The sequence below is a fragment of the Vicugna pacos genome, chromosome 10, assembly GCF_048564905.1.
Source record: "Vicugna pacos chromosome 10, VicPac4, whole genome shotgun sequence".
Taxonomy (NCBI): Eukaryota; Metazoa; Chordata; class Mammalia; order Artiodactyla; family Camelidae; genus Vicugna; species Vicugna pacos.
The window spans coordinates 41,625,262-41,649,812 of record NC_132996.1 but is presented as its reverse complement, the minus strand read 5'-3'; the positions used below and the strand labels follow the sequence as shown (position 1 = coordinate 41,649,812).

Sequence of the window (24,551 nt, the reverse complement as noted above, 5' to 3'; positions counted from 1 at the left end):
CAAATACACGCCAGATCAACACTTCCCAGACACCCTCCTCCCAAGTTCCGCCCCCACACAAAGAAGAAAGTGCCTTTACCTTGAAATAAGAATGCTTTGCTGGTGTTGTGCAGTCCGGACACCTGAGTGACTCCAAGGGTGGTGTTCACAAGGTCGAGCTCAGTGATAAGATCCATCTGAAGGTCAGGGTCCAGCCCAAAGCCCGTGACTGAAAAGGAACAAAGAGCCATCTTGGCTTAAAATGCCAACTCGCTCACAGCAACAGAACAGAAATTACAGAAGCCACTACTGGCAGGGAATACAAGGATGCTAGTGACGAGTGCTTGGAGATGTGCTTTCCCTGGATGGAAAAGGAAAGCAACTCTTTGCTCCATCACCCCACTGATATTGTGGTTTCTTTGTCCCTTCCCCATTCCCACTCCCCATTATTGATAATCCTTTATGCAAAACCCTTGGGGCCAAATATATTTCAGAACTCAGAATGTATCATATGTTGGAAAGCTAATATGGCCTATGTACCACATATTAGACACACCTGCAGCAAAATCTGCATCCGCATCCCATAATCAAACACAATATTTCTAGAGCAAAAAGTATGATGTTTTCCTCTAATTGGTACAAATACAGACTATAAATAACTTCACATCCATTCAAGTCAAGTTTTGCCACCAAAGGAGTTCAGCTCAGGATAGGTTGCACTGTCAGGTGAGTTATGAACAAAGTCTGGGTTTCTGAGCTGTTTTAGATTTGGGGACTGTGGATACAGGTTTGTGGCCCCAATCTACCTGCTTCAGAGAATGATGAAATGATGAAATCTGACACCACCGTCACCAGGAAAGGAGCACTACAAATCAGGCACAAACACCTATGATGAAGAGGAAGGAAATGAGAAGAATCCTGTCCCTGCTGGATGAGCGTGGCAAAGGGACCGGCCAGGAAAGAGAATCCTCAGAACGATGGCTGTACTTTTCAAGAGGAGTCCTGAAAAGTTAGACACCATGACAACTGTTGTTGGAGAAGCTTAGTGCAGAGAAACATGGCCCTGAGCACCCACTGCCTTGTCTGAAAAAGGCAAACCCTTAAGCCCGTCTCTCAGCTAGGGGGTGTTCTGCAGAATGATTCACTCAAGACTGCAAAGTGGCTTCCAGTGATATATATTAATAAGGCTAGCGATCGCCCTGAAAGACTGCGTTTAAGCCATTCATAAAGGCTGTGCCTATCTACACTTAGCATCTCAATAGTGCAATTCAGATTGCACAGTTGGAAATGTTTTAATCAGCAACAGCTGTCAACTCTGTCTGATGGTAATGCAGTCACTAAGAAAGATTTGGAAAGCTTGCACCCAATTTGTCCCAGATAGACCAAGTGCGTGTTCATCGGGACATCGTGGGCTAGGACAACCTCATCTGTCCTCCCGCCTTCAGCCCTTTCCCCAAGGATCTGGAAAAGGAAATCTAGCCTCTCCTCACTCTCTTCCTGTTAGGAAACAGGGACTACTGTAGGGTTCGGTCAACAGAAGGTTGCACTGGGGAGGGTCTTTGGAACTGAAGCCTGTCAGCCTCAAGGTGGACAAAGGGTTAAATTAAAGGCACAGTGCATACAGTGGCCTACTCTGTTTTTATCCGGCTTCCCCTTGTCCTCTGAACTGAAAGTTTAAGTTTTTCCCTTCCAAAGGTAGCCAGTTATGAGACCGGTTAACTAAATGACAACTCATTCATTCATTCATTCATCCATGGGTTCATTCAGTAGTTTTTCAACAGACATTACTGAGGGCTCACTGTGTAACACACCCACCGCATTGCTAGGCACTGGAGATGGTCTCACTGAGCATGCATTTCTAGGGCAGCAGGGGAGGAGAGGACAAAAAAAAAAAGTAAATTAGATCAATTCGAGATGGAAATAAATGCCATGAAGAAAACAAAACAGAGGGATGAAACAGAAAGCGGGCTGAGCAAGAGCTTTAGAAAGGGAAGTTTCCTCTGAGCAGAAAAGTGAATGACTAGAAGAGGGGGGCGATGGTGGAGTCATTCCAGAAGGGAAGATGTGGGGGGAAAGCTTTCCAGGTTTAGGTTTCGAGAAGAGCCAATGCCAACCAGGAACAAATTCAAAGTGTTCAGGAAACAGAGACAAAACAAGTGTGGCTGGAGCAGAGTGGGTCGGGGGAGAGCAGCAGAGAATGAGGCCCAAGAGTGGGCCCTGCCTTGTGAGCCACAAAAGGAGAGGGACACTATTCTAAATGCAATGAGGCATCATTGGAGGGCGTTAAGGTATGTGTTCCAGCGGAGGAAGAGTGAGGTATGCTCTGGTTTACACCACGATCTCACTCATCCTACCTGCCTGATACAGATTCAATTCACAAGGACTGAAGACTAATCAAGTACCTATTTGGGGCCAAGAAGCCCTGAGCTAATGGGCATCCATCAGCCCAAGCCACAGTACCATGGGCCTCTTGTGGAGACTGGCAATGTTTTTCTCCAAGTGAGCTCAGATCCCAGCAGTTCAGTGATCACCTTGAAAAGGCAGGAAAGGAACTAATATTTCAGTTTGATCTACCGTGCTCTCCACCAGTATGGCAGAAATTAAATTAAGAGTGATCTCAGAGGACCTCCACGCTGGTGTCTCTCTGGCCAGGAGTTTGGAAGGTGGTTTGGAGAACGTGCCCTTAGCTGGACGCAAGAGGAAGGAAGCATCCCTGTAGCTCCAGGGCCTTGCCCAGGGCCTAATAAATGTCAGGCCCTGAATTTAGGACCCAATTAATTAACTGATGAGTGGATGCATGATCCCTTCTTTGAGTACAGTGACCTCAGAGCAATATGCATCTCTGGGGGTACCACGAGAGGACTGGATGGCATTAAAGCTTTGGCTTCAAACTTTGACCCCTCCCACATCCACACCCTTTGCTGTGTGGCTTTGCAGATCCTTCCGCTAGAGTGGGAGTAAACCTCCCCATCCCCTGACTTTGAGCCCAGCCATGTAACTTCTCTGGGTCACTGGGATGTTAGCAACGTTATACAGGCAGAGGCCTGGATGTGCCTATGAGGTGGGGCCTGTTCTCTTATACCTCTGCATCGCAGTGAAACAAACATGGCCCTGCTGGGGCACTGCCCCAAGGAGACTGAGACACATGGAGCAGACACCCTACCTGAGTCTGAATCCACACCCAGCCAAACCTGGCCCAGGTGAGCCAAGACCAAACCAACCGACAGTTGGGTGAAACAAAATAAATGTTATTTTGAGTTTGCCGTGGCTTGTTATGCAATGTTATTGTGGCAGTAACTGCCCAATGCAGGGATTAAAGACCCACTATGATGGTCATCCTTAAGATGACTGAATCTTCCAAACTTGGGACCCTGCCACCGCACGAGCCTAAAATGCACCCAAGCAGATTCTACAGAACTGGCAGAACACCCCAGTGGTGTCCTGGGATCCCCATCTCCATGTGAGAACACGGCACCCACAATCCAAAAAGTGTTGCAGAAACAACACTAAACTATGAGCCAGTGTCAGTCCTGCCTCTTCCCTCTACTTACTCTGCGCCCATGGAAAAATCACCGTGCTTCTCCAACCCTCATTTCCCTCATCCAGAAAATGGGGACGATAATACCCAACTCCCAGCCTTGTGAGGTTTCAGTGATAACTGTATGAAGCTTCCTAGCACATATTTTGGTGCCCAGATGGGGTTGGCTGCATCTGTCTTTTGTAAGATGAGCTCTCCAGACCATCCCAGGTCCCTGGTCCTCAACTACACTGGAATCATACAAAATGCACAGGTGGTCCCCATTTTCCCAGCCCCTCCAGATTCCCAGATGACCTACAAGGGCTTGTCACTCTGGCTGTGCTTTGTGAAATCTACATTAAATCTATATTGACTCCTCCTTCCACCCCTACATCCCATGAGTCAAGGGGCTTCTCTGGCTTTAAGATAATTGCATTGTTCTTATGATGAGACTATCCCATAAAAACAGAACAAGAGCAATCAATTAGGCTTCCAGATACAGCATTCTTTTCTCTAAGTGGTCCCCTTCAAGATGAAAATGCCTCGTGCCAATAGCAGGATGTATAAAAGATAGCACTTTGCCCACTGCCTAAGGAATCAGAATTACTAAGGTAGCATTTACATGGGTTTGCCTGAAACTTATGTAGTAAGAGAGTGTTTGTTCCATAAAAATAATTTCTTTTATTTTAATGTTTCTGCTTCTTATCCAAGCATGGAGCTCCTGCCCTTTTCAAGGAAACTGTATTAAAGATTTCTACTTCACCATAACTGCTCTACAAATGACTGGAGCCAGGTATTGGAATTAAGCAGGATAAGCTTCTGGGGAGGAAATATTTTTTTAAAACCTGGAAGGCAGTGTGTCAATGTCACAGAGGCACTTGAGGCCTGGCTCTGAGATTAGAATCTCCATCCTAATCTCCCAGGACACCTGCTGCTGCTCCTGCCACTGGCTACTCCTCAGCCCAGCCCAGGGAATGCTTGAGTCCAAAGCCCACTCAATCCACCTTCAGGGTCCCCAGCTTAAACTCCCAAGCAAAGCCTCCTGGATCTGACTCACTTCAAATCTAATCCAGCTCAATGTCCATGAGAGCAGCTGTTTTTCTCCTGGTCCATGCAGGGGAAGAGGACACTGGAGAGATGTCCCAAGACCTCATTCACCAGCAGGATTTCACAACCATCTGACCGGATTTGGGTCTCTAGACTTCTACAAAGGTTCTTAATACCCCAAAAGCAGTATCCTTGAAGAATATGCTCTATGACTATTCCCAGTCAGCCAATATTTCACCTGATCACTGGAGGCCGGCGGCTCTGTTCGCAGCTCTATTATTCAATTCATAGTTAATGAACAAGCCCGGGAGGTGCTTCAAAAAGAAAATCTCTCCGTCCAGTAGGTGGCAGCAAAGGGCACTCACTTGGCCCCAGGGGCTCCCTCCACCCCCTGCCCCAGTGACCAAAACAAACTGGAAAGCCAAGGGGAAGCAGTCACTGAGTTTTATACAATTCACACTTTCAAGCCACTGGAGAAAACTCATGGACATAATGCGTTATTACTGCTATTATTGCTGCCTTCTAAATATTCATTATTCATGATGGGCCTGGAAATCTCAGAATTATTTTTTGCCCAGAAATAATGACTGGAGAAGAGCGCCTCCTGTCTTGACTCCGCTTTATTCTTTAAAACAAGTTCTCTGAACAATGAGTAATTTAAGCAGCTTCCTGTGACACCTATCATTAGATCTTTTCATATGTAACTGCTACTGCACTGCAGCGCTGCTTTAATTAAAATGTGCCTGATACCATCTATTCATTTCCATTAAACGGCAGTGATATCTGAGCAGCTCACTCAGTGGACCACATGTTTATTTCATCTTGGACTGTTAACAGCCCAGACAACAACTGTCCCACTTGACAAATAAACTTTCTGAGCGGCTGTTTGGATCCTGATAAACTAATCAAGAGCCTACCTTAGCAACCTAAGAGGATGGATGTGTGATGTGGGGATGATGGTTTCTGGGCAAAAACCAAAGAGAAAATTGCTGATCAGAACCTCCAGCTGTAAGAAATTATAAGTGAAAGAATTGAGATATAATTCCCGCCTGTCTCTCTGATGCTTCTGATAATTTTTGTAGAAGAAATTTGTAGCCTCTGGTGTTCAAGGAGTGCCAAGTGGCACAGAAAACCCAAACTCCCTAAGCAACTGCCACAGCCAATGGGCAAATCCTTCAATGGTTCCCTGCCCTTGGACAAGCCATGCCCTGCACCTGGAATGCTTTCCCCACTCTGTCCACCTGGAAAACATCTGCAAAGCCTTCAAGACACCACTTTCAACTGTCACCTCCTGATTAAAGCCTTCCCCGACCACCCCTCCCCAGAAGTCATTCCTACTATTCCTCCTCCATGTTTCCTTAATACAAACTCCTATACTTCCACCTCTCCTCCCCCCAACCCCATCGAGCTGTACAATAAAAATGCTTTTCAGTTTCTGTCTAGATTCTCAGCTAAGCTGTGAGTTCCCAGAAGTCAAGGACCAAGTCCATTCCTCTGCATAAGCAATCCTGGCACCCAACAAGACACTCAACTATTCATTGAATGAATTAATGAATGAATGAATACATGAGTGAATCTTCCCCACAACAGAATTTTTACAAGATTTAAAGGCGTCCGATGTGGGTAAGGGGCAAAGACCATGTTCTTAAAGATCTTCGCAAGCAACACACCCTGGAGACACAGTTCACCTCCGGATGGAGGCACTTTTTGCCGCCTTTTCAAAGGAGTAATGAGAACAAAGGATGTAGGCGTGTTTGGTAGTGATGTGCGTTTGAGGATGTGAAATGCCCCATGGGCTGCCCCTCCCCCACCTACTCTCTCTCTCTCTTCGGTTCCTCTGTAAGACTCCCACCAACACCAGGTTCTTGGAGCACAGCTGGTAGCCCATGCTCTGCACTAGCCTCACCTGTCCTGATATTCCGAGGGGCGCGTTTCTTCTACTGTGCTCTTGGTTTTAAAAGACTAACCCACCACGATGGGTCTAAACTCAGGAAGCATCTATTCTAGGCTAGGCTGAGTCTTGGTAGCCTGGGGGTCTCGGATGGAGATAAGAAGGGGATGGGGATTCCTTTTGTCCCTGAAGAAGTCGACACCCGAGGTGCTTTCATTAAGCAAAGGGAAAGCTGCTGCCTGCTTAGTCCTGGGGAAAATGGAAAGGGCTAGCAGGAAGCTCCTAGACGCCCAACTCTTGTGTTCTCAGCCGGGCTAACTGCCGAAGAGTGGCGCCTAGGGCGCAAACGGAGGGAACTTTTGAGCCAACCAAGGCCGGGCACCCCTCCCCAGCCCTCTACGGATAAACCTGCAGCCTAGCATGGGAAGGAGGTTATGCCTCTAGAGAAGGGAAATGAGAGTGGTAAAAGAGAAAACGATAAAAAGCAGAGGGTATGACTACACACCGATTCTAGGGTGCCAAGTCGGCCGCGCGTACCGACGACCGCTAGCTTAGGAATAAAAACTCGCGACCCCTACCCTCCACCCCCGCATCGGAGAGTCCTGTTTTTGTCAATTTCCTGCTCCACCCCACCCCACCGCACCCACACCTTCCAAATCTACTACTAGTCCCCAGGAGAAAGCGGCTGAGAGCGGGTCTCCAAGCCCCGGGTGAAAAGTGGGCTGGGGGCGAGTAGTAGCTGAAAGAAGTGCACTTAGAGTCCTCACAACTGCGTCTCTGGAGGCAGGACGAAGCGGGGACTTCAGAATATTACGCCAATTATCCTTGCCTCCCCTCCACAACCCAACATGCAATTATAGCGAGAGAAAACTGGTTTGGACCTTGAGAACATCTCCCCGGGATTGTCCCCACACTTCCAACTGCCTCTAATAATTGTTTGTCCTGCCCTGGGGGTGGGGGGGTGGAGGGCCAAGAAAGAATACTCCTGGAGTTCCCCTGAGGAGAGTCAAGAGGGGACAAGAAGAGATCGCGGAATCCCAGGTTGGTCCGCAGCACCTCACCCTGCGCCGCGCCCTCTCCGGCCCGGGCATCTGCCGCCGGCCGGAATTGCTCTCTCTGCGGATGCGACTCCTGCCGCTGCCCCTTCCCTGCCCGGCCGGCCGTAGGGAAAGTGGTTTCCAAGGCATCTGTCAAGTTCACGGGTGTGGGGCTCGCGGGCCCGCCCTGCTGTGGGTTTCGACCCGGAAGCCGGTTGCTAGCAGGAGGGTGCGCCGGACCGGCCGCGCCCCTCACTCCTGCGTCCGCCAGGCCGTGTCCTCTGGGAAGGGGACACTCCTCGGGGGCCTCCCCAGCCTGCGAGTCTCACTTTTCACCCTTTCACCTGGAGCGGGGCAAAGAGGTCCAAGAGACCCATCCACGCCCTTCCGCGGACCAGCACGGAGCTCGGCTCCACGTCTTCCCATGCCTAGGTGGGCGCTGGGCACAGCGGCGGGTCTCCAACCCTCCTTCCCCGGATCCCTCCGACAGCCCCAGCCGTACTTACCTGTCCTGGCGGTGCACACGCAGAAGCACACAACTAAAATCACATCCCTCAGCATCGCTCCCGAGGGTCCCCGCCAAGGCGGGCGCGCGGAAGCCAGGAGGAAACAAATGCGCCTCGATTCCGAGGCGCGCCGGGCTCGGAGCCGCCAAACTTGCTAGCAGGCGGCGGGGGAGGTGGCTCGGCGACGCCGGGTGCTGCGCTCGGGGATCGCACCGGGAAGGCGGCCCCGGCCGCCCCGCCCCCAGCCCGCCCCCCACCGCAGGCGGTGGCGCCCGACTCGGACCCCGGCGCCCGCTGCGGCTGCGCTCGCCTCGGAGCTGGGGCGGGAACGCAGGGCTCCGCCACTCCGGCACGTTTCGCTCCGCGCCGGGGTGGCTTCTCCTCCGCCCGCGGAGCCGCTAGGACCCGGGCGGCAGGCTCGGCAGCTGCTACCACCGGGAGCCCCGGAGCTGGAGTCCCGGGACCCGCTGCCAAAAGGGAGGAGCAGGAGGTGCAAGGCACCCCTTCGGCTTCACGCGCTCCAGCCCAGGCGAACCGGCCTCGCCACTGCCGCCGTCTCTGCCTCGGGGCCGCGGTGGGGGCTGCCGAAGTTGCCACACTTCATCTTGGTCGGGACCAAGAACCGCGGAGCCGTCGCGGGGGGATTTTTTTCCCGGGGAAACCCTGACCCAGGCGGCGCCACCGAGCGCGCCCAGCCCCTCCCCGGAAAACAATTACTCGGGATTTGCTCGGGCAACTGGGTTGGGAGGGGCGAGCAAGGACCTGAGGGGAATAATGGCTGAGTCCCGGCTCATCACCTGTACTTGTTTCGTGTCTCCGGGGGGGGGTCCCTCTTAATTGGGTACACGCATTGGGGGTTCAGGGAGAGGGCACTGAGGCGGGGGGGTCCAGAAAAAAGATCCCGAGCCTGAGCGAGCCACGGTGGGGGATTGGGGAGTCTATCTGCAGACCTTCCGATTCTACAGGGCAAATGCTGCCACTTAGGGGAAATTCCTAAACCTTTTTTTTTTCTTGAGTGACTTTCTAGATGGTTTTTTTTTCCCAAAAGCCCTTTTCTCCTTTCATAGTCACGCTTTAGCCTCTCCCGCAGTTCCTCTGGGTCCCTCCCCAACACCATTCCCGGGAAAGAAAAATCTGGGCTTTGTTTTAGAAGTGTGGGCACGAAGACAAGTCCTCCTTCTGCTATGTGACCCCCTTCTGGAACCGCCTTCCCTAGAAACATCTCCCAGGTTTGTCGCATTTCCCATCCAGGAATATTATTTATAACTAGCATGCAGAGTCGTGAAAACAGAAGTGACAGAACCTCTGATTTATACTGAGTGAGCCCCACATGATTTAAGGCTTCCCAAGTTGCTCACTCTGGTCCCCTCTGAGTCCACCCCACCCTTCTGATACTGGCAATGGTGAACCCAGAGAAGGGAAAGGAAACTTCTCTGCACACAGCCCTTCCTCATTTCCCAGGAAATAATACCAAAATTCCAGAATCCTCTTCACTAATACGGATCTGCCTTTCTCACCCTTGTATCCCCTCACTTCACATATTCCTAACCCCTGCATAAGTATGACCCCAAGAGATCCCACTGAAGGTCGCCCAACCAGCAGCATAATTTATTAAGAGAGGAGCTTTTATCTCCATGTTCTTCAGATCCGTGCCCTATTTTTCTGGATATTTCTGTACGCAAGCCACTGTCCCACTTGGCCCTTTATACTGTGGTCCCTTAGCAGGTGAAAAAGAAAGTGAACAAGCAGATAAATTCCAACTCCTAACAGCTGAGGTAGATGACGGGAGGCCAACAAATCTATTGTCACTCCAGAAGCTGAGCTGAAAGATTAAGAGAAAAACTGATGTCTAAGGCTGAACCGATTCTCCATCCCTTCTGGGATTCAACTGGAGCCCAGAGGGGATCTGCCTGCCTTGACTCTGGGTTTTCATTACAGAGGCAGGACTTTTTGCATCCACCTGGAGCATGTTACATTTAAAACTAACATTAAAATCCCACTTCTTGCGGAAAATAAGGATTCCCCAAGTTTAGCTGAGCCTTGTAAATGAGGAATCCCCGACATCGTGTTGTGTTGTGACAGCCATGCCCCGTCTCTCCTCTGCAGATTCTCAATACACCGCAGCAGGATCAGCCCTTGGTAATCTGAACTGTTGTTTCAAAAGCCCTTTTATCGATCTCAGAAATCCTAGAAGTCACGGTGACCCCAACAAAGGGAAAAGGTGGTCTGAGTCAGACCTTTAGAACTCTCTTAAAGCCTCTGTGTAATTAGTTGGTCCTGTGGGATGGAGCTTTTAAAGTGTTCCATTAAAAAATAAAGCAAGGCACTGTTCTGTCAAAGCTTTGCAGCATCACGTCCATTAGCAGTAACAAGTGTTAATCTCAACAAGACCATAAATCTTCCTAGATAACTGTGGACTTCAATATTCTGTAAGTGCATTTCTTGAGCGGGAGTTTGGAGTATAGACCTGTTAGGCTAAGGGAACCTTTAGAGAATAGGTCTGGCAAATTTCTATAATGGCAATGATGGGACCACGTGGCTGTGATGTTGAGATACTACAGTAGGACCTGTGTTCAGTGAAAGCAGTGATGAGACTTGGTTTACCCAATACCATATCCCATGTCCACCCTGCCCTTCTGCATGGCCTCCCTCCATGGTCTCTCCACGAACCAGGAGCTTCCTTTGATCATCCCTCTGCCTCTTCTTCCTGACACCTGACTATTGGAGAGCCTCAGGGCTCAGTCCCTAGCCTCTTTTCTTCCAGCCACACTTACTCCTATGTGTTCTCATCCAGCCTCAGGGTTTTAACTACTATCTATACATGAATGATTCTCAAATGTGTATCTCCAGTCCCTCCTGTCTTTCCTTTGAACCCTAGGCTTACAGACCCAACTACCTATTAGGTGTCTTAAAAGTAATATGGCCACATCATCAAAATTAAAAACATTAGTGCCTCAAAGGCCATCATGGGAAATGAATAGACAACCCACAGTACAGGAAACGAATTTGCAAGTCATATAAGTGATTGAAACTTGTATTCATTATATTATTAAATTATTACAACTCAGTAGTAAAAGACAAACAACCCGATTTTAAAATGGGCAAAGGATCTGAATAGACATTTCTCCAAAGAAGATATTCAAGCAGCCAATAAATACATGAAAAGATGCTCAGCACCATTAGCCATCTGGGAAACACAGATCAAAACCACAATGAAATATCACATCACAGCCACTGGGATGGCAAAAATCAAAAAGACAGATAATAAATGTTGACAAGGAAGTGGAGGAGTTAGAACTTCCATATACTGCTGGTGGGAATGTAAAATGGTTCTTCAAACAGTTAAACATAAAGTTACCATACGACCCAGCAATTCTCCTCCTAGGTACTGACACGAGAACTGAAAACATATGTCTACACGCTAAGTTGTACACAGATGTTCATAGCAGCATTATTCATAATAGCCCCAAAATAGAAACAGCCCAGATGCCCATCAGCTGATGAATGGATAAGTCGAATGTGGTATATTTCTATAATGGAATATTATTCAGCAATAAAGAGACCTGAAGGACTGATACAGGCTACAACATGGATGAACCTTGAAAACTTTATGCTAAGTGAGAGAAACCAGACACAAAGAACCGCATGTCATATGATTCCATTTATATGAAATTCCAGAATAGGCAAATTTATAGAGACAGAAAGTAGATCGTGGTTGCCTAAGGCTGGGGGAAGGGGAAGAAAGGTTTAGCAGGGTTTCTTTGGGGTTAATGAAAATGTCCTAAAATTGATTGTAGTGATAGATGCAAAATCTCACAGATATTCACAAGAGACTAAAAGCCATTGAATTGTACACTTTAAATTGGTGAATTGTATTATGTGTGAATTACATCTCAATAAAACTGTTTCTTAAAAAGCCTCTTTAATGCTCATTTAAAAAATCTGCCGCCTTTTAAAGGGGTAGCACCAGCCTTCATCAGGTGTTCCAACCAAGTAGCCTGGGGTCATCTATGACTTGCTTTATCCAGGCCCCCCACGTCCAAGCATCAAGCCCTCTCAGTAGACCTTAAAGAAAAATCTCAAATCAACCATTTCTCACTACCCTTCACTACTCCCACCTTCCTCCAGTCCCTCATTGTTCCTGCCGCAGGCTACTGCCCTAGACTCCCAATTGTTCCCTCTGCCTCCACTCTTGCCCCTTACAATTCAGTCATCCCTCAGCAGGTGTAATCTGCTTTTTAAAAGTATCAGATCACATTCCCTTGCTCAAAACACACCCCCCCTGCACTTTTCTATCGTATTTTGAAGAAATCCAGACATCTTACAAGGCCTCTGCCCACCTTCCCAGCTCTGTCCCTCTCCCCACCACCCCCCTGGCTCACTCCAGACTCTTGCTTTTCCTCAAACATTCCGAGTTCACACCCTCCTCATGGTCTTTGCACTGGGTCCTCCCTCTGCCTGGAACAGTCTTCCCCTAAATCTTTCCGTGGTTCACGACTTACATTGCTGCTTAAGTGTCAGCTCCTCGGGGAGACCTAGCCTAAAGAAGTTTCTCACTTCAGCCCCATCACTGTCTCCTAACCCTGCTTGATTTTTTTATAGGGCTTATTACTGTCTGAAATATTGATTTATGTATTGACATTTATGCTCTCTTCCCCCCCCCCATAGAATGCAAACCCCACAAGAGTAGAATTTTTGTCTTTCTTCTTCACTACTGTCTCTCTCCACCTAGAACAGTGCCTGGCACATTTTAGGAGCTCAATACATGTTTGTTGAATGAATCAATGAGTGTTCTCCCAGGAAGCAGCATGAAGAATGGACACTTCTCATTGACCATCACCAAGGCAACAGTCAGACTGCCGCGTCCCACCAGCCCCCAGAGCTGCTCCACTGCTGACTCTCTGGACCCCAGCGAGGAAGGTCGAGGAGGACTCCTTTTTAGTATCCAAGGATGAGAAACTCTCCTTCTTATTTACTGCCCTCCAGCCCTCCTCCCTAAGTCACTCTCCTTTGTCCAAACAGCCTTCCAACTGCCTTCATATGTATGGATTCACAACACATTTCCTTGTAAAACTGAACAATATAGAGGATAATGCTGTTATGGATTGGATTGTGTCCCCCTAAAAAGAAATGTTGAAGTTCTTACTCCCAGTATCTATGAATGTGACTTCATTTGGAAACTGAGTTTTTGCAGATGTAATCAAGTTAAGATGAGGTCATTAGTGGACCCAAATTCAACGTGACTGGTGTCCCTATAAGAAGGGGAAAACACCATGTGAAGACAGAGACATAACAGATGTAAGTGTGTGACAAGGAAGGCAGACACTAAAGAGCTGTAGCTGCAAGCCAGGGGATGCCTGGGGTCACCAGAAGCTGGAAGAGGCAGGGAAGGATCCTCCCAGAGGCTTTGGCGAGAGCATGGCCCTGCCAAGACCTTGATTTCAGACTCCTAAAGTCCAGAGCTGTGAGAGACTAAATGTCTCTTGTTTCAAGCCTTCTGGTTTACAGTGCTTTGCTAGCTGTCCTAGGAAACTAACACAAGTGCCAACTGGCTGGCAGAGCCCAGGAAAGTGTAAAAACTCCCAAGTTGCCTTCACAAACCCGTCAACCCCCATACTCTCTGGAACCGTGCAAGCCTGGACCTGGGTGGGCATTTTCATTTCCTGAAATGCACGTGCAATCATAAAGAGGGGCTGAAGGCATACATTCATGCACGTGCCTCTGTATTTATATGAATAGAAGAATTCTTTGTGAAAAATGAATTCTCTACTCCAATTACTACAATCAATTTCAGTGATGTCCAGATTAGAGGGACCCATATTTTGCTCCGTTAACTATCGTCCTTCTGACTTGTAACTTCAAGTCCTTTTTAGAACAAAGCTACGTGTAAATCTGTAGGAAAACAGCTAGAAAAACCTATATATAGACATGTAGATAAAGGCATCTCATAATTCTTAGGATGAAACGCTCCTAATCCGTAAGATCAATAATCTTGGATGCGTTTTGTGTTTCTGATAATAAGAATCAAGGTGTGCACGCATCCAGGCTTTGTTAAGTGTGAGGTAGGCACAAGTTGTCCATTCCTATAGGCCAGGGGGAAGCAGAGACCCTATCCTCCAACAGGCTGTAGAAGCCGGCCTTGCCCAGCCCCAACCAGGACGATCACGGCTCCACTTAGGAAGCGTAACTAGACGTGGTTATTGTGCTAAGTGCTTTCCACGAATTCATTCCTCAAAGCAACTCATTTAGGCAGGTGGGGTTATTGTACCTATTTTACAGATATGAAAGCTGAGCCATTTGCCAAGTGAGTGCCTGAGCCAAGCTTCAAACCCAGGCAGCAGGACTGCAGAATCTATGCATGTAACTGTTGAGCTATACCGCTTTTCTTGCGAGACAGCCTATGGGTTCTGCCTCCTTGCTGAGGTCTTATGGGAGACTAACACATAGCAACCCTATTTCCTGCATGAGTTCTGACCAACTGAGAAATAAAAGAGTTAGCAGGAGGCCAAACCTCACCTTTAGGAATACAGAGACAGTGTTGGGAGCTCCCAGCCTAATATGAAAGCCAAAATGGATTGGCCATCTACCCTCCCTCCAGGCTGGACCTCGGCACAGCCATCTGCTCCCACTCGCGCTGGGTGAAGAGAGAGAGTGAAAGAGAACTCACTGAGAAAGGAGGACCGATGGCAGTCTGCGTCCTCTATAAAAACAGAGAGAGTAGAGAGTGCAGGAGAGGGCCAGGAGTGCTTAAGGAATATCCCTCACCATGGAAACCAAAATGTAGGGAAGAGATGAACCCCTTGATCACCTCTCAAACTTTCCTCCATAAAGGCTCTTTCTGTTGTCCAGTGGCCCTGGGCTGCCCACAAAGTGCTCATCCAGCCTTCTTTTCCAGGCCTGAAAATGATCCTTTATTCCTAGTAGAAGTCCCATGAGTGCAACACTGTCACCATCACAGTGCAGGAAAGAGAGGAGGAAGGCATCTTTTATGCTCACGGTGACCTAGGCAATATGGAGCACCCCTCACTGACATGCAGCATCCATGAGCAGCCTGTGGGCCCAAAGCAGTGAATATCTGCTGGAGGAATCTCAGGCCACGGGATGGCATAGTGGGAGAGGTATTTTTGAACAGGGCTAGCCTACTCTAGTTACTTTAGGCAACAACCTGTCACATCAGTTCATGAAACTGGCTCTGTCCATCTACATAAAGCAGAAATAGCCACTTCAAATGCTTTTAGACTACTTTCCAGAGTCACAGGCTGCAAAAATTCTCCTTGCTCACAAAGTAACACTGAAGCCTCCCACATCTCCCAGTGGTCCCCTGGGTCTCCTTCTAGTCATCCCAGTTCATTTTATTACCCGTGTTGGTAAGGATTCTATCTGGCTTCATATAACAGGAAAACTCCCAAATAATAACTTACGTAAGAGATGCTTAAGCCTCGCTCGGGTGAAAAAAAAAGTCTTCAGTTGAATGGGCCAGATTTAATTTAGTGATACTACAAAGTCCACAGGAAGCCTGGCTCTTTCCAGATCTCTACTCCATCATCCCTAGAATACAGTTCTTGTCCTCATGGGTTCAATATGGCTACTTGTACTCCAGCCATTATATCCACTTTCCAGACAACAAACATGGAACAGAATGAAGAAAAGGAGAAGGGCATGCCATGTGCCACTTCCACTTAAACTTGGGCAGAACCTAGTCACATAGTCACCCCTTATGTATCTGTTAGCTATTGCTGCATGACAAACAACCACAAAATTTCAGTGGTATGCAACGCTAAGCACCTATTATCACATATCTGCAGGTGGGCTAGGATTCAGCTCATCCAGCCTCATCCAGGCACTTCTGCTTCAGGCTACAGTGGCTGGGCCAATTTCACTTCTCACAGCAGGTCTGTGTGTCAGTTGAATGACCCTGTCCCACGTGTCTTTCATCTTCCTTACACCAGTGGGCTAGCGAGGACATGTTCTTCTCATGACACAAAGAGGCACAAATGAGGACATGGAAACAGGCCAGGTCTCCTAAGGTCTAGACTTCAAGCTGGAGCACTGTCACTTCTGCTTACATGCTATTAAAGTCAAGGGGCAAGTACATCTGCCGACAGTAAGGAGAGAGTCTGGATGTGATTAGGGCTGGGGTGAAAAAATGGAGCCAGTAGTCAGCCCACCATACCTGGCTGCAAGGAAACTGGGGGATACCATGCTTTGGCTGGGTGACAACAAACCTAGCTAAAGTCAGAAGTGTTACTGAAGGAGGCAAGAACAGCAGTTTGGAGAATTTCAGTCTCTACCACACTCCCTTAATTTGTACCAGCTGCGCCAAATGCCCATCATGGGCTAGTGCAAGTTCAACACAATTCTTACCCTCACCCCAAGACACAGCGTGTATAGAAGCACTCACAAGAAGGCAAGAAAAGAGACTGCACACCAAGACTGTCACAGGCCTATGCTCAGCAGTCCTCTCCACGTGGGAGCTGTGGGTAGAGGGAGTTTTTAAAGTATGGTCTTTCTCAAAGCCGTCAGCCAAGAAAGATTAAATTCATTAGAAGGCAACCTTAGAAGGTAGGGCCCAAAGCTCTCTCTGCACATCTCTCCGCAACGCCAGCATGGGATGGAGAAGGCATAAGGTCTGGAGGCGAAGGGTACAAAAGAGTATCCCTCATTATAACCACCGAGCCCCTCAGCCTCCACCTCCTAAGGGAGAGAAGGCAGGAGGGAACAAGAAATGTGACAGAAATATGCAGGCTATCCTGAGACCCCATGAGTCCCACCTCAAGGCCCCACCTGTCCCAGCATCTCCCCTGGACTCTGGGACTTTGCCAAAGTCCAGAAACTAACATGACAGCGCCTGGCAGGGCAGGCGTCTCCAGGACCACGCTCCAGCCTCGCTGCCGTGTCTGCCGCGACTGGCTGAGGTCATCTCCTGGCTGATTTCTCAAATCCTTAAATATACTGTGCTGGCCCCAGTCACATGAGTCAGAAAAGAATTGATCTGCTAAAGGATCCCTCTATTACTAGACTTGTGACCTGGTGTCTGGGTGTTCACGTCTCACATTTTGAAGAGGCTGGTTTCTCGCACAATCAAACCAAAATTCTTGCCTCACCTCTCTCCCCACTTCGACTCATCCTTGACACTGCAACCAGGTCAATATTCTGAATGGGCAGATCTGGTTCTAACAGTACATATCCAGCCCTTATCTGGGTTGGTTAATTTTCACGTACAAATTTTCATTTAACTCTCACAGCAACAGTGCATAATGGGTATAACTGTTTCAATTGTACAAACGAAGGAACTGAGGCTGCGCTGGTAAACAAAGACCTGGTGCTCGAACCCAGGACAGTGCTTTGCCTCTGGCATCAGAACTGCCTCCTCTGGGAAGTCCTCTCCGCTATTCAGTTACCTCCCACGGTGCCCTGCGGCCAGTCAGAGAGCCTCTGAACGCTTCATGTTGGCACTAAGGCACATGACTGTCATGTCCTAAACTACATTTTCAGCCGTAGTTCTCACTTCCCACAAGCATGGACGATCCTTTCCAATTTCACCCACCACTCTTTCTTGAGAGGGTCTGTCTGTCCTGCTCCCACACCATCACTTGCTTGCTCTCACGCATCTGGGAAGCTCACCTTAATACCTTCCTCATGGTCAAAATCCTCCCCAAGTCTCTGTCTCAGGAAGTCCTGCCTAATCCTCTCAGCCAGAAGGAATGTCTTCCTGTGCATCCCCACAGTGGTTTCTTGTCCTAAATCCTGTGGTGTCACGTGGTACTTTCCATCGTGTATTACAGCAACATGTGTACCTGTCTGAAAGCCCCCCTCACTCTGAGTAACCTGAAGGGAAAGACCAAGTCTTACTCAGGTTTTTCCTGCACGTTGTGACACGGAGCTCTCATACAGAGCCAATACTCAGTATCTGCTCATTCGATTAAAAAATGCATTTACTGAGTATCTGCTATATGTCACAAACTGTTAGGTACTGGAAATATATTGATGTCTTAACATAATTAAGACATTGAGTAGACTTTGAAAATAAATACGAGTGACTGGATCAATAAATGATGAAAATGTGATTCTGTTTCAATGTGAATCCACACAGTACTCCAGGCATTCATTTCTCCTCCTCCTACAGGTGTCTGGAGAAGTTTACCAAAAAGGGGGATGGGGCTGGGTTAAATGACTTACAGTATTAAAATCGGTATAAAATTCAGATTACACTAAATGAGATGAAAGCAGTGGCCCCAACCACACACCGTCTGTTTTATGAGTCGAATGTATAAATCAGAGAAATAAATCCAGTTTTTATAAAGTTGAGCTATTTTAAAGGCACTGGAGGAGTTTTCAGTTGCCAAAGGCCCCTACGGTGAATCTTCAGACAGCGACTACTCAACACACTTGCATCTCTTTGTAAATCCAGTCCCTGCAAAACAGACTGTCGTGGAGGAACCTGTGTATCAGAGATGCTGGAAGCAATGACCTTGGACTTCTGTGCAACCATGAGATTCTGAATCTCTGGTTCCAGGAGAGACATCTGGGGAGATGGAGGAAGGAAATATAAACAAAAGCAGAAAATAATCAAAAGCAGCAAGAGTGAGCTTGGTAGGGTAGGAAAACAGCCGCAAAGTCCAGGGGAGGGATAGTTGCCAAACAACTGAAAACAGGATGGAAGACTGGACTCCGGAAGCCAAGGGAGGCGTAAGAGCAAACACCGTTAGCTCCTTCAGGACGGATGGTTGTAGCCCCCTTCAACAGCCAGAGTAGATCGGTCTGGCCACGCATGTGTGAGCTTAGCACAATTCATCCTCCACCCCACTTAGGGAAAGACTATTTAAAGGAGTGTAAAAACACAGTGGACCATTTCCAAGTGAAATCCCACATCTACTTTGAAAGACTCCAAAGAAACAAAGTTTCAGCTCAGAGTGGGGAGAGGGATACATGAAATAAAAGGGGACACCAGTTAATTGTTGATAACAGTTGAGAATTATTGAAACTGAGTGATGCGGGCATAGGAGTTCATTATTCCCTCCTTTCTGCTTTTAGGTGTGCTTGAGAATTTTCCAAAAAAAAGTTGGAACACGACTGAGCAAAAGGATCTCAGAAATGAAATTAAAGATAACAAGCCAGCACCAAATTCTGATCCCACAGAACGTACTTCTTCCAAGATGCAGCCTCACACTGAGTTTGGTATTTGCAGCTCGGCCCGTCGGCTGAACTGCCGTGTTGTGGACAAGCCCGAGTGAGTGTGTAGAAGTCTCATTACCGCAGGACGGACACCTGTGCTCTTGGCCTGTGGTTTCAGCATCCACTTGTGAGGTCATTTCTTTTCCCACTAAGGGTGGTCCAGCTGGTCCCCGTAGCCTGCCCACGTGGCAGCTGAAGTTGGAGGTGGCACATGAGCATTTGTGTCCCTTGGAGGAGGACAGAGTCAAGCTTCTGGGTTAACGTGATCAGACAGGACTGCCCAGCTGTCAGGCTGTACACATGACACCAGTGCTCTGGGCCCATCTCTGGGCAGGGAACAGGGGGGCTCCATGCACTTCAAAGGAGAAGAATGGTATTTATTGATTTGCTGGGGTGCTGGCTGAATATGGGTAGTCTTTCCGCTAAGCTCCGAGGTCCGTGAGCTCTGGGACTGTTTTATTTTTTATTCAGTGCTCCCTGGGGTCTAACTCAATGGATGAGCGACATAAATGTTTGCGGAATTGAAATAAAGTGGAACTGAAGGCTGACAAAATGGTCATTAAAACACACCCAAGGATTTGACTTGCCCAGTCCCTCTGTTCAGATTCACTCAGATTCTTTCCCTCCCTCTCTCTCCTTCCCCAGGAGGGGTGATTAATAATTCAGCAAACAATAGTGTATTCTGATGGCTAAGAATATAACAATTTAATTGATATTTGTTTCTGCAGCAGCGCAATATCTCATGCTCCCAGGAGGGCAGTTCTGTTTCTGTTCCAGGTTTCTCCCAACAAAACAGATCAATCCTGGGGGTACCTGAAGGCCATTTGTTAAGAAAGGATGTGGGTAATGGGTTTGTTAATAGACACAATTCTGTAGTCATCATGTTTTAAACACTGACATTTATTTAGGGTTTTGTGAACTCATACATCATTAGGATAAATTCTAATTTATGTCAGTATATAATAGGCAAATATATAATACCATAAATTGCATTTGTACACATAAATACAAAATTTGAGGTAGGGCCTCAAGAATAATGACTCCTTAAATGAATAATACACAGCATATAATATGCACTCTGTAAGATATATCTATGATGCATCATTTATAATGTAATATATTTTCCTCGTGTACAGTTAATGAAAAAATATAAGGACCTAATTAGGGAGCATATCTTTATTCATAGGCGACAGTACCACATAAGATGCCTGCATTTAGGACATAAGCCAGGTACACAATTTAAGAACAAACCTATCCCATGATAGGTCCATATAAAGTGCAAAAAAAGACCCAAAAATGAGAGACAAAACAGTTCCTAGTCAGTTGCTAAGTATCATCCTAACAATAAAATACACCTATAAGGCAAATGGTTACCTGAAGATGTATTTAATCCATGGTGGGCAAATCAGACCACTGCTGGCTCTTCAGAGGGGATGAACACCCAATCTGAGAACTTCCTCTTTGGTTCAGAGGTGGCCTGAGCGGAGACCGCAATTCAGCGTGACTTGGCCTTTCTGTCCAGTTGAAGCAAAATCCCAGAAAGAGAGGAAGCTTCACTTTTGCAAATCCTTAGGCCACTTTTAAGAGAAATGAGTATCCAGATTCGATCACCCAAACCTCTGCTCCCAGCCTGGAGGTTTTCTGCAGGGTACCCAGTATGAAACAGAGGTAATGCTCATTCGCTGGCCTTGGCTTTTTTTCTCTGCAAGATAACCTACCACCCTATCACCCTACTACTACCAGCGTGCCCTCACGCAAGTCATCTGCCTCAAAGAAGTGTCTCACAGACCCAAATCTAAGTACAGCAGCAGTGTGACTTCGCCTTCATGCTTACATTAAGCAACAGTTATCGTGCAAGTCTGTGGGAAGAAGACGATGACCAGTGGACAAAGGAACAACAAGGAAGGAAAAACATCTTAATTTTAGGCATGGGAAAACCATGCTGACACGTGAAGGTTATCAGGAAGTATGGCGGCACATGTAGATAACAGTTAGAACTTAACTAAAGGAAAACTCAACTCCAATGCAACATTAGCAAAGACAACCCAAGTCTTTTCCATTTCAAGGCCATTCATTGTGTTAAATGTCCTTTTAAAGTGCCATCACAGAAATACACGTTGATTCCGTTTCTGACAGATTAAATACACTTTGGAAATTTCAAAGACATTGAGGTCATTGAGATTTTTGCACTGACCACAGATTGCATGCAATAAATAAACATGAAACAAAAAGAGGAAAGAGACCAGACTGGACACATTTGTACATGACAAATACACAGGCTTAAAGAGATTAAAAGTTACTAATACGCAAGACAAATATTTGCATAAGAAGCCACAACACAACACCAATAGTTAAGACGATACACTTTTTTTCCTCCTTGAAGGATATTACAGGGTTATTATTTTTAACATATGGCTTTTTTTCTCTGAATGGGTTTCTGGCATTTGTTGGTATTAGGAAATAATCTCACAAGTGGAAAATACCCCACCGTTCTGCACAGTGAACCAATGAAAGTCTTTCCTCAGTACTCGGTTTTCTGCCTCAGTTTGAAGGGGAACTCTCAAACGGCAGTTTATAACAATGCTGTTCATTTTATTTGTATTCGTTCATTTTTTTCCCCTTCCACTTGACTGTGCATTTTGAAAGCATGGAAACATCCATCTGGTCATATGCATCTCAGCGTCCCGGCCGAGCCTACGGGAGGGGCGGCAGCATCAATTCGCGATGACTGGAAACAGCATGGATACTAAACGCATCTCTGGCAGGGAAAGCCTCAAATGTTAAACAGGGCCATAGAAACAGGCAAAACTGCATTTCCACGGTCACTGTGTCAGGTAAGTTCAGAACCTTCCACCTTTAAGTAAACTGTACATAAAACTTAAAAATTGTAGGAAAAGGCGAGGGGGGTGGCGGGAATCCAGCTGCTCAGGAAACAGCTACTAGGTCTTAACTAAACAAATCGTAATGAACACAAATGTTGCTGCCCCCAAATGCAAAATACACCAGCTAGTGAGGATGTCCCCATTCTCACAATTAACTTGCGTCACGTACAAAAAAGATCTGGCGGCAAACATGAGTTCCCCACCACCACCACTTCTCTTAATTACAACAGCAATAATTAACAGAAATTGGGTTGGCGTCCAGCATCAGAGTCGAGTTTTAGCCAAGAGGCGGGAGAGGAAAGCCAAAAACCACCGGTCCTGACACAAACATCCCAGTCCTGTGGGAGATGGCTAATTGATTTCAGCTCTTTTTCTCCAACCTTCAGATTGGAAAGGCTGCAGATTGTTTCCAAGCCTAAGTGAGTCCTCCCTCCCTCTCCCACCCCACCAGGATATCAACTGGAGAGGCTAATTCTGGGTACCACTCTGCCGAGTCTGCGATAGCAACGGGGGCTTCTCTTCCATATGACTTTCCTGGGGAGACCAGTGCTAATGGCCAGCAGGTCACTGTGGGAAACATGGGGCAGGGGAGGCCACAGCTCAGCTGCCTGAAGCTAAGTCCAGGGGAGGCTCAGGGTTTAGTCCCTGTGACAGATTCTAGAAAGTTCTAGCTGTGGGAGGGAAGCAGAAAAAGGGAATGAGGCGGGGGGAAGAACAGACATGCCCTACAGACAACAAAGAGGAAAACCTCAAGTTCAAAACCAATTTTTAGTTTCTCTTCTAAAAGTTTCCCCAGGCTACTCCTGAAAACCGGAAGTTCACACCAGTGTCGGCAAATGGTAATGAGATTTGCCCCAAAAAAGGGACAACTTGGGAAAACGAGTTAGGGTTTGTTTGGTTTTTTTTTTTCCCTTAACAAATGAAGTCATTTTTTTTTTAAGTGTTACTTTTAAGTCTGCTGTTGGGTTTCATTACTGTTGCACAGGATGAAAATGTCACGACAATATACAAGATTTGAACTGAAAACTTGGCCTGAGACCCTGTCATACGAAGACAAACAAGTAAGAAAATGATTGAAATGGTCTCCCCTAAGGAAACAATTTTAGGTTTAGATATTATTACTGTAAGGGGGAAAAAAAAAACCGACTACACTATTCTACTCATCATTTCTACAGTGATTCATAAGATATTTATAAGGACAGAAAACACCACACCAGGACACACGACATGAACACATTGTATCACACTGTAAACATCTCATATATGCATGTTCAGGGTACAAGAAGGTAATAAAGGTTACAGCTTCGCCAGTCTCTGCAGACATATGATTCACCCTCATTCGCGTGCGGTTATGAGTATTGTGAATTGGAAACTCTTAAAATTGAATTAGCTAAATGTAGTCTTAAAAGCTATAGCTTTAATTAGCTCACTTGCCTACTTACCTAACCTGTGTTTATCAGAAACATCTGTACCTACAGTGACCTAAAATGTACTACCAGCGCAGTATCAGTGGGAATGTTATGGTTGCTTTCTCTGAAACTCTTCATTTCTTTGATTCTATGGCCACAATTGGCATTTACCGCGAATGAAAAAGTTGCGAGTAAAAACTGAGACGTTATCTGTCTTTTGAGAGTCTGTGTCTTGTATGTATATAATATATAGACAGAACCAGGGGAAGTTTTGTTTCCCCAGAGGTTGAAAGACAAGGTATCCACAGCTCATAGAAAGACATTCAGAAGAAACAGGGGGCAATGACATCACTGAACCACGGCGCTAGATGTCACGGAGAAACGAGGACAGCACTCCGCGATGAACGTACGACGTCAGGCACAAGTAATCCGACGGCTTCTTGTGCAGAGCTGGAGGCGATGGCCAAAAGCGTTCACAACCAGGTTGTCCAAAAAAAAAAAAAAAAGACAACTGAGGGAAGAGAACTGATTCTTGACTGACTGAGATTTGCAGTTCGCAGAGAAAACAACGAGACCGCTGGTCCAGATGGAGGAAACAGAGCTCCAACCACGAGTGGAATTGTGAACTTCACCACCCCGGGGGGGGGGGTCTAAAGCCACCGGCCTCCTCGTCTAACTCCAAACACTTTCTGACCACTGCTGACCCTCCTGTCCTGAACTTTGTGTCTGAGTGAAACCACCACACTGCTTACATGAGTCCAAACGACCACTCCTCTTCTCCTGCCATTGTGTGTAAGCCTGACAGGCACCGCCAGTGACAACCAGCGTGGCTGCTTCTCCACTGGCCAACTCACACCCGCAGACCTACTTGCGACTTCACTGGAACGCGCGCGCACCTAGTCAGCCCGCGCCTGCGGGGTGAACCCCACCAGGAACTGACAGCGTGGACGCAGGCAAACTGCACTGCAACTGCTCCGTCTAGCCCTTCACTACAGCGCACGACTTATGTCCTACTTTCCTGCAAAACCACTCATGCATGGGTAAGAGCCAAGATGTGGGCAGAAAGAAGAAGAAAAAGGGGAAGAAAGCTGGGGAAGACACAGGGGAA

The 24,551-nt window shown here is 47.2% G+C and overlaps 1 protein-coding gene across 5 annotated transcripts in view; it reads right to left on the bottom strand.

The window, feature by feature from the left end:
- Positions 1 to 8,176, bottom strand: part of NELL1 (neural EGFL like 1) — a 745,741-nt gene extending 737,565 nt beyond the window's left edge. For all 5 annotated transcript variants that reach the window (XM_072969672.1, XM_072969674.1, XM_072969673.1 and 2 more), the window contains exons 1-2: positions 7,978 to 8,176; positions 80 to 208 (exon numbers count right to left, since the gene is read on the bottom strand). In XM_072969672.1, coding sequence (XP_072825773.1) covers positions 80 to 208; positions 7,978 to 8,032 — 184 coding nt within the window. In that variant the 5' untranslated portion in view covers positions 8,033 to 8,176. The remainder of the gene's footprint in view (positions 1 to 79; positions 209 to 7,977) is intronic.
- Positions 8,177 to 24,551: the final 16,375 nt, after the last annotated feature.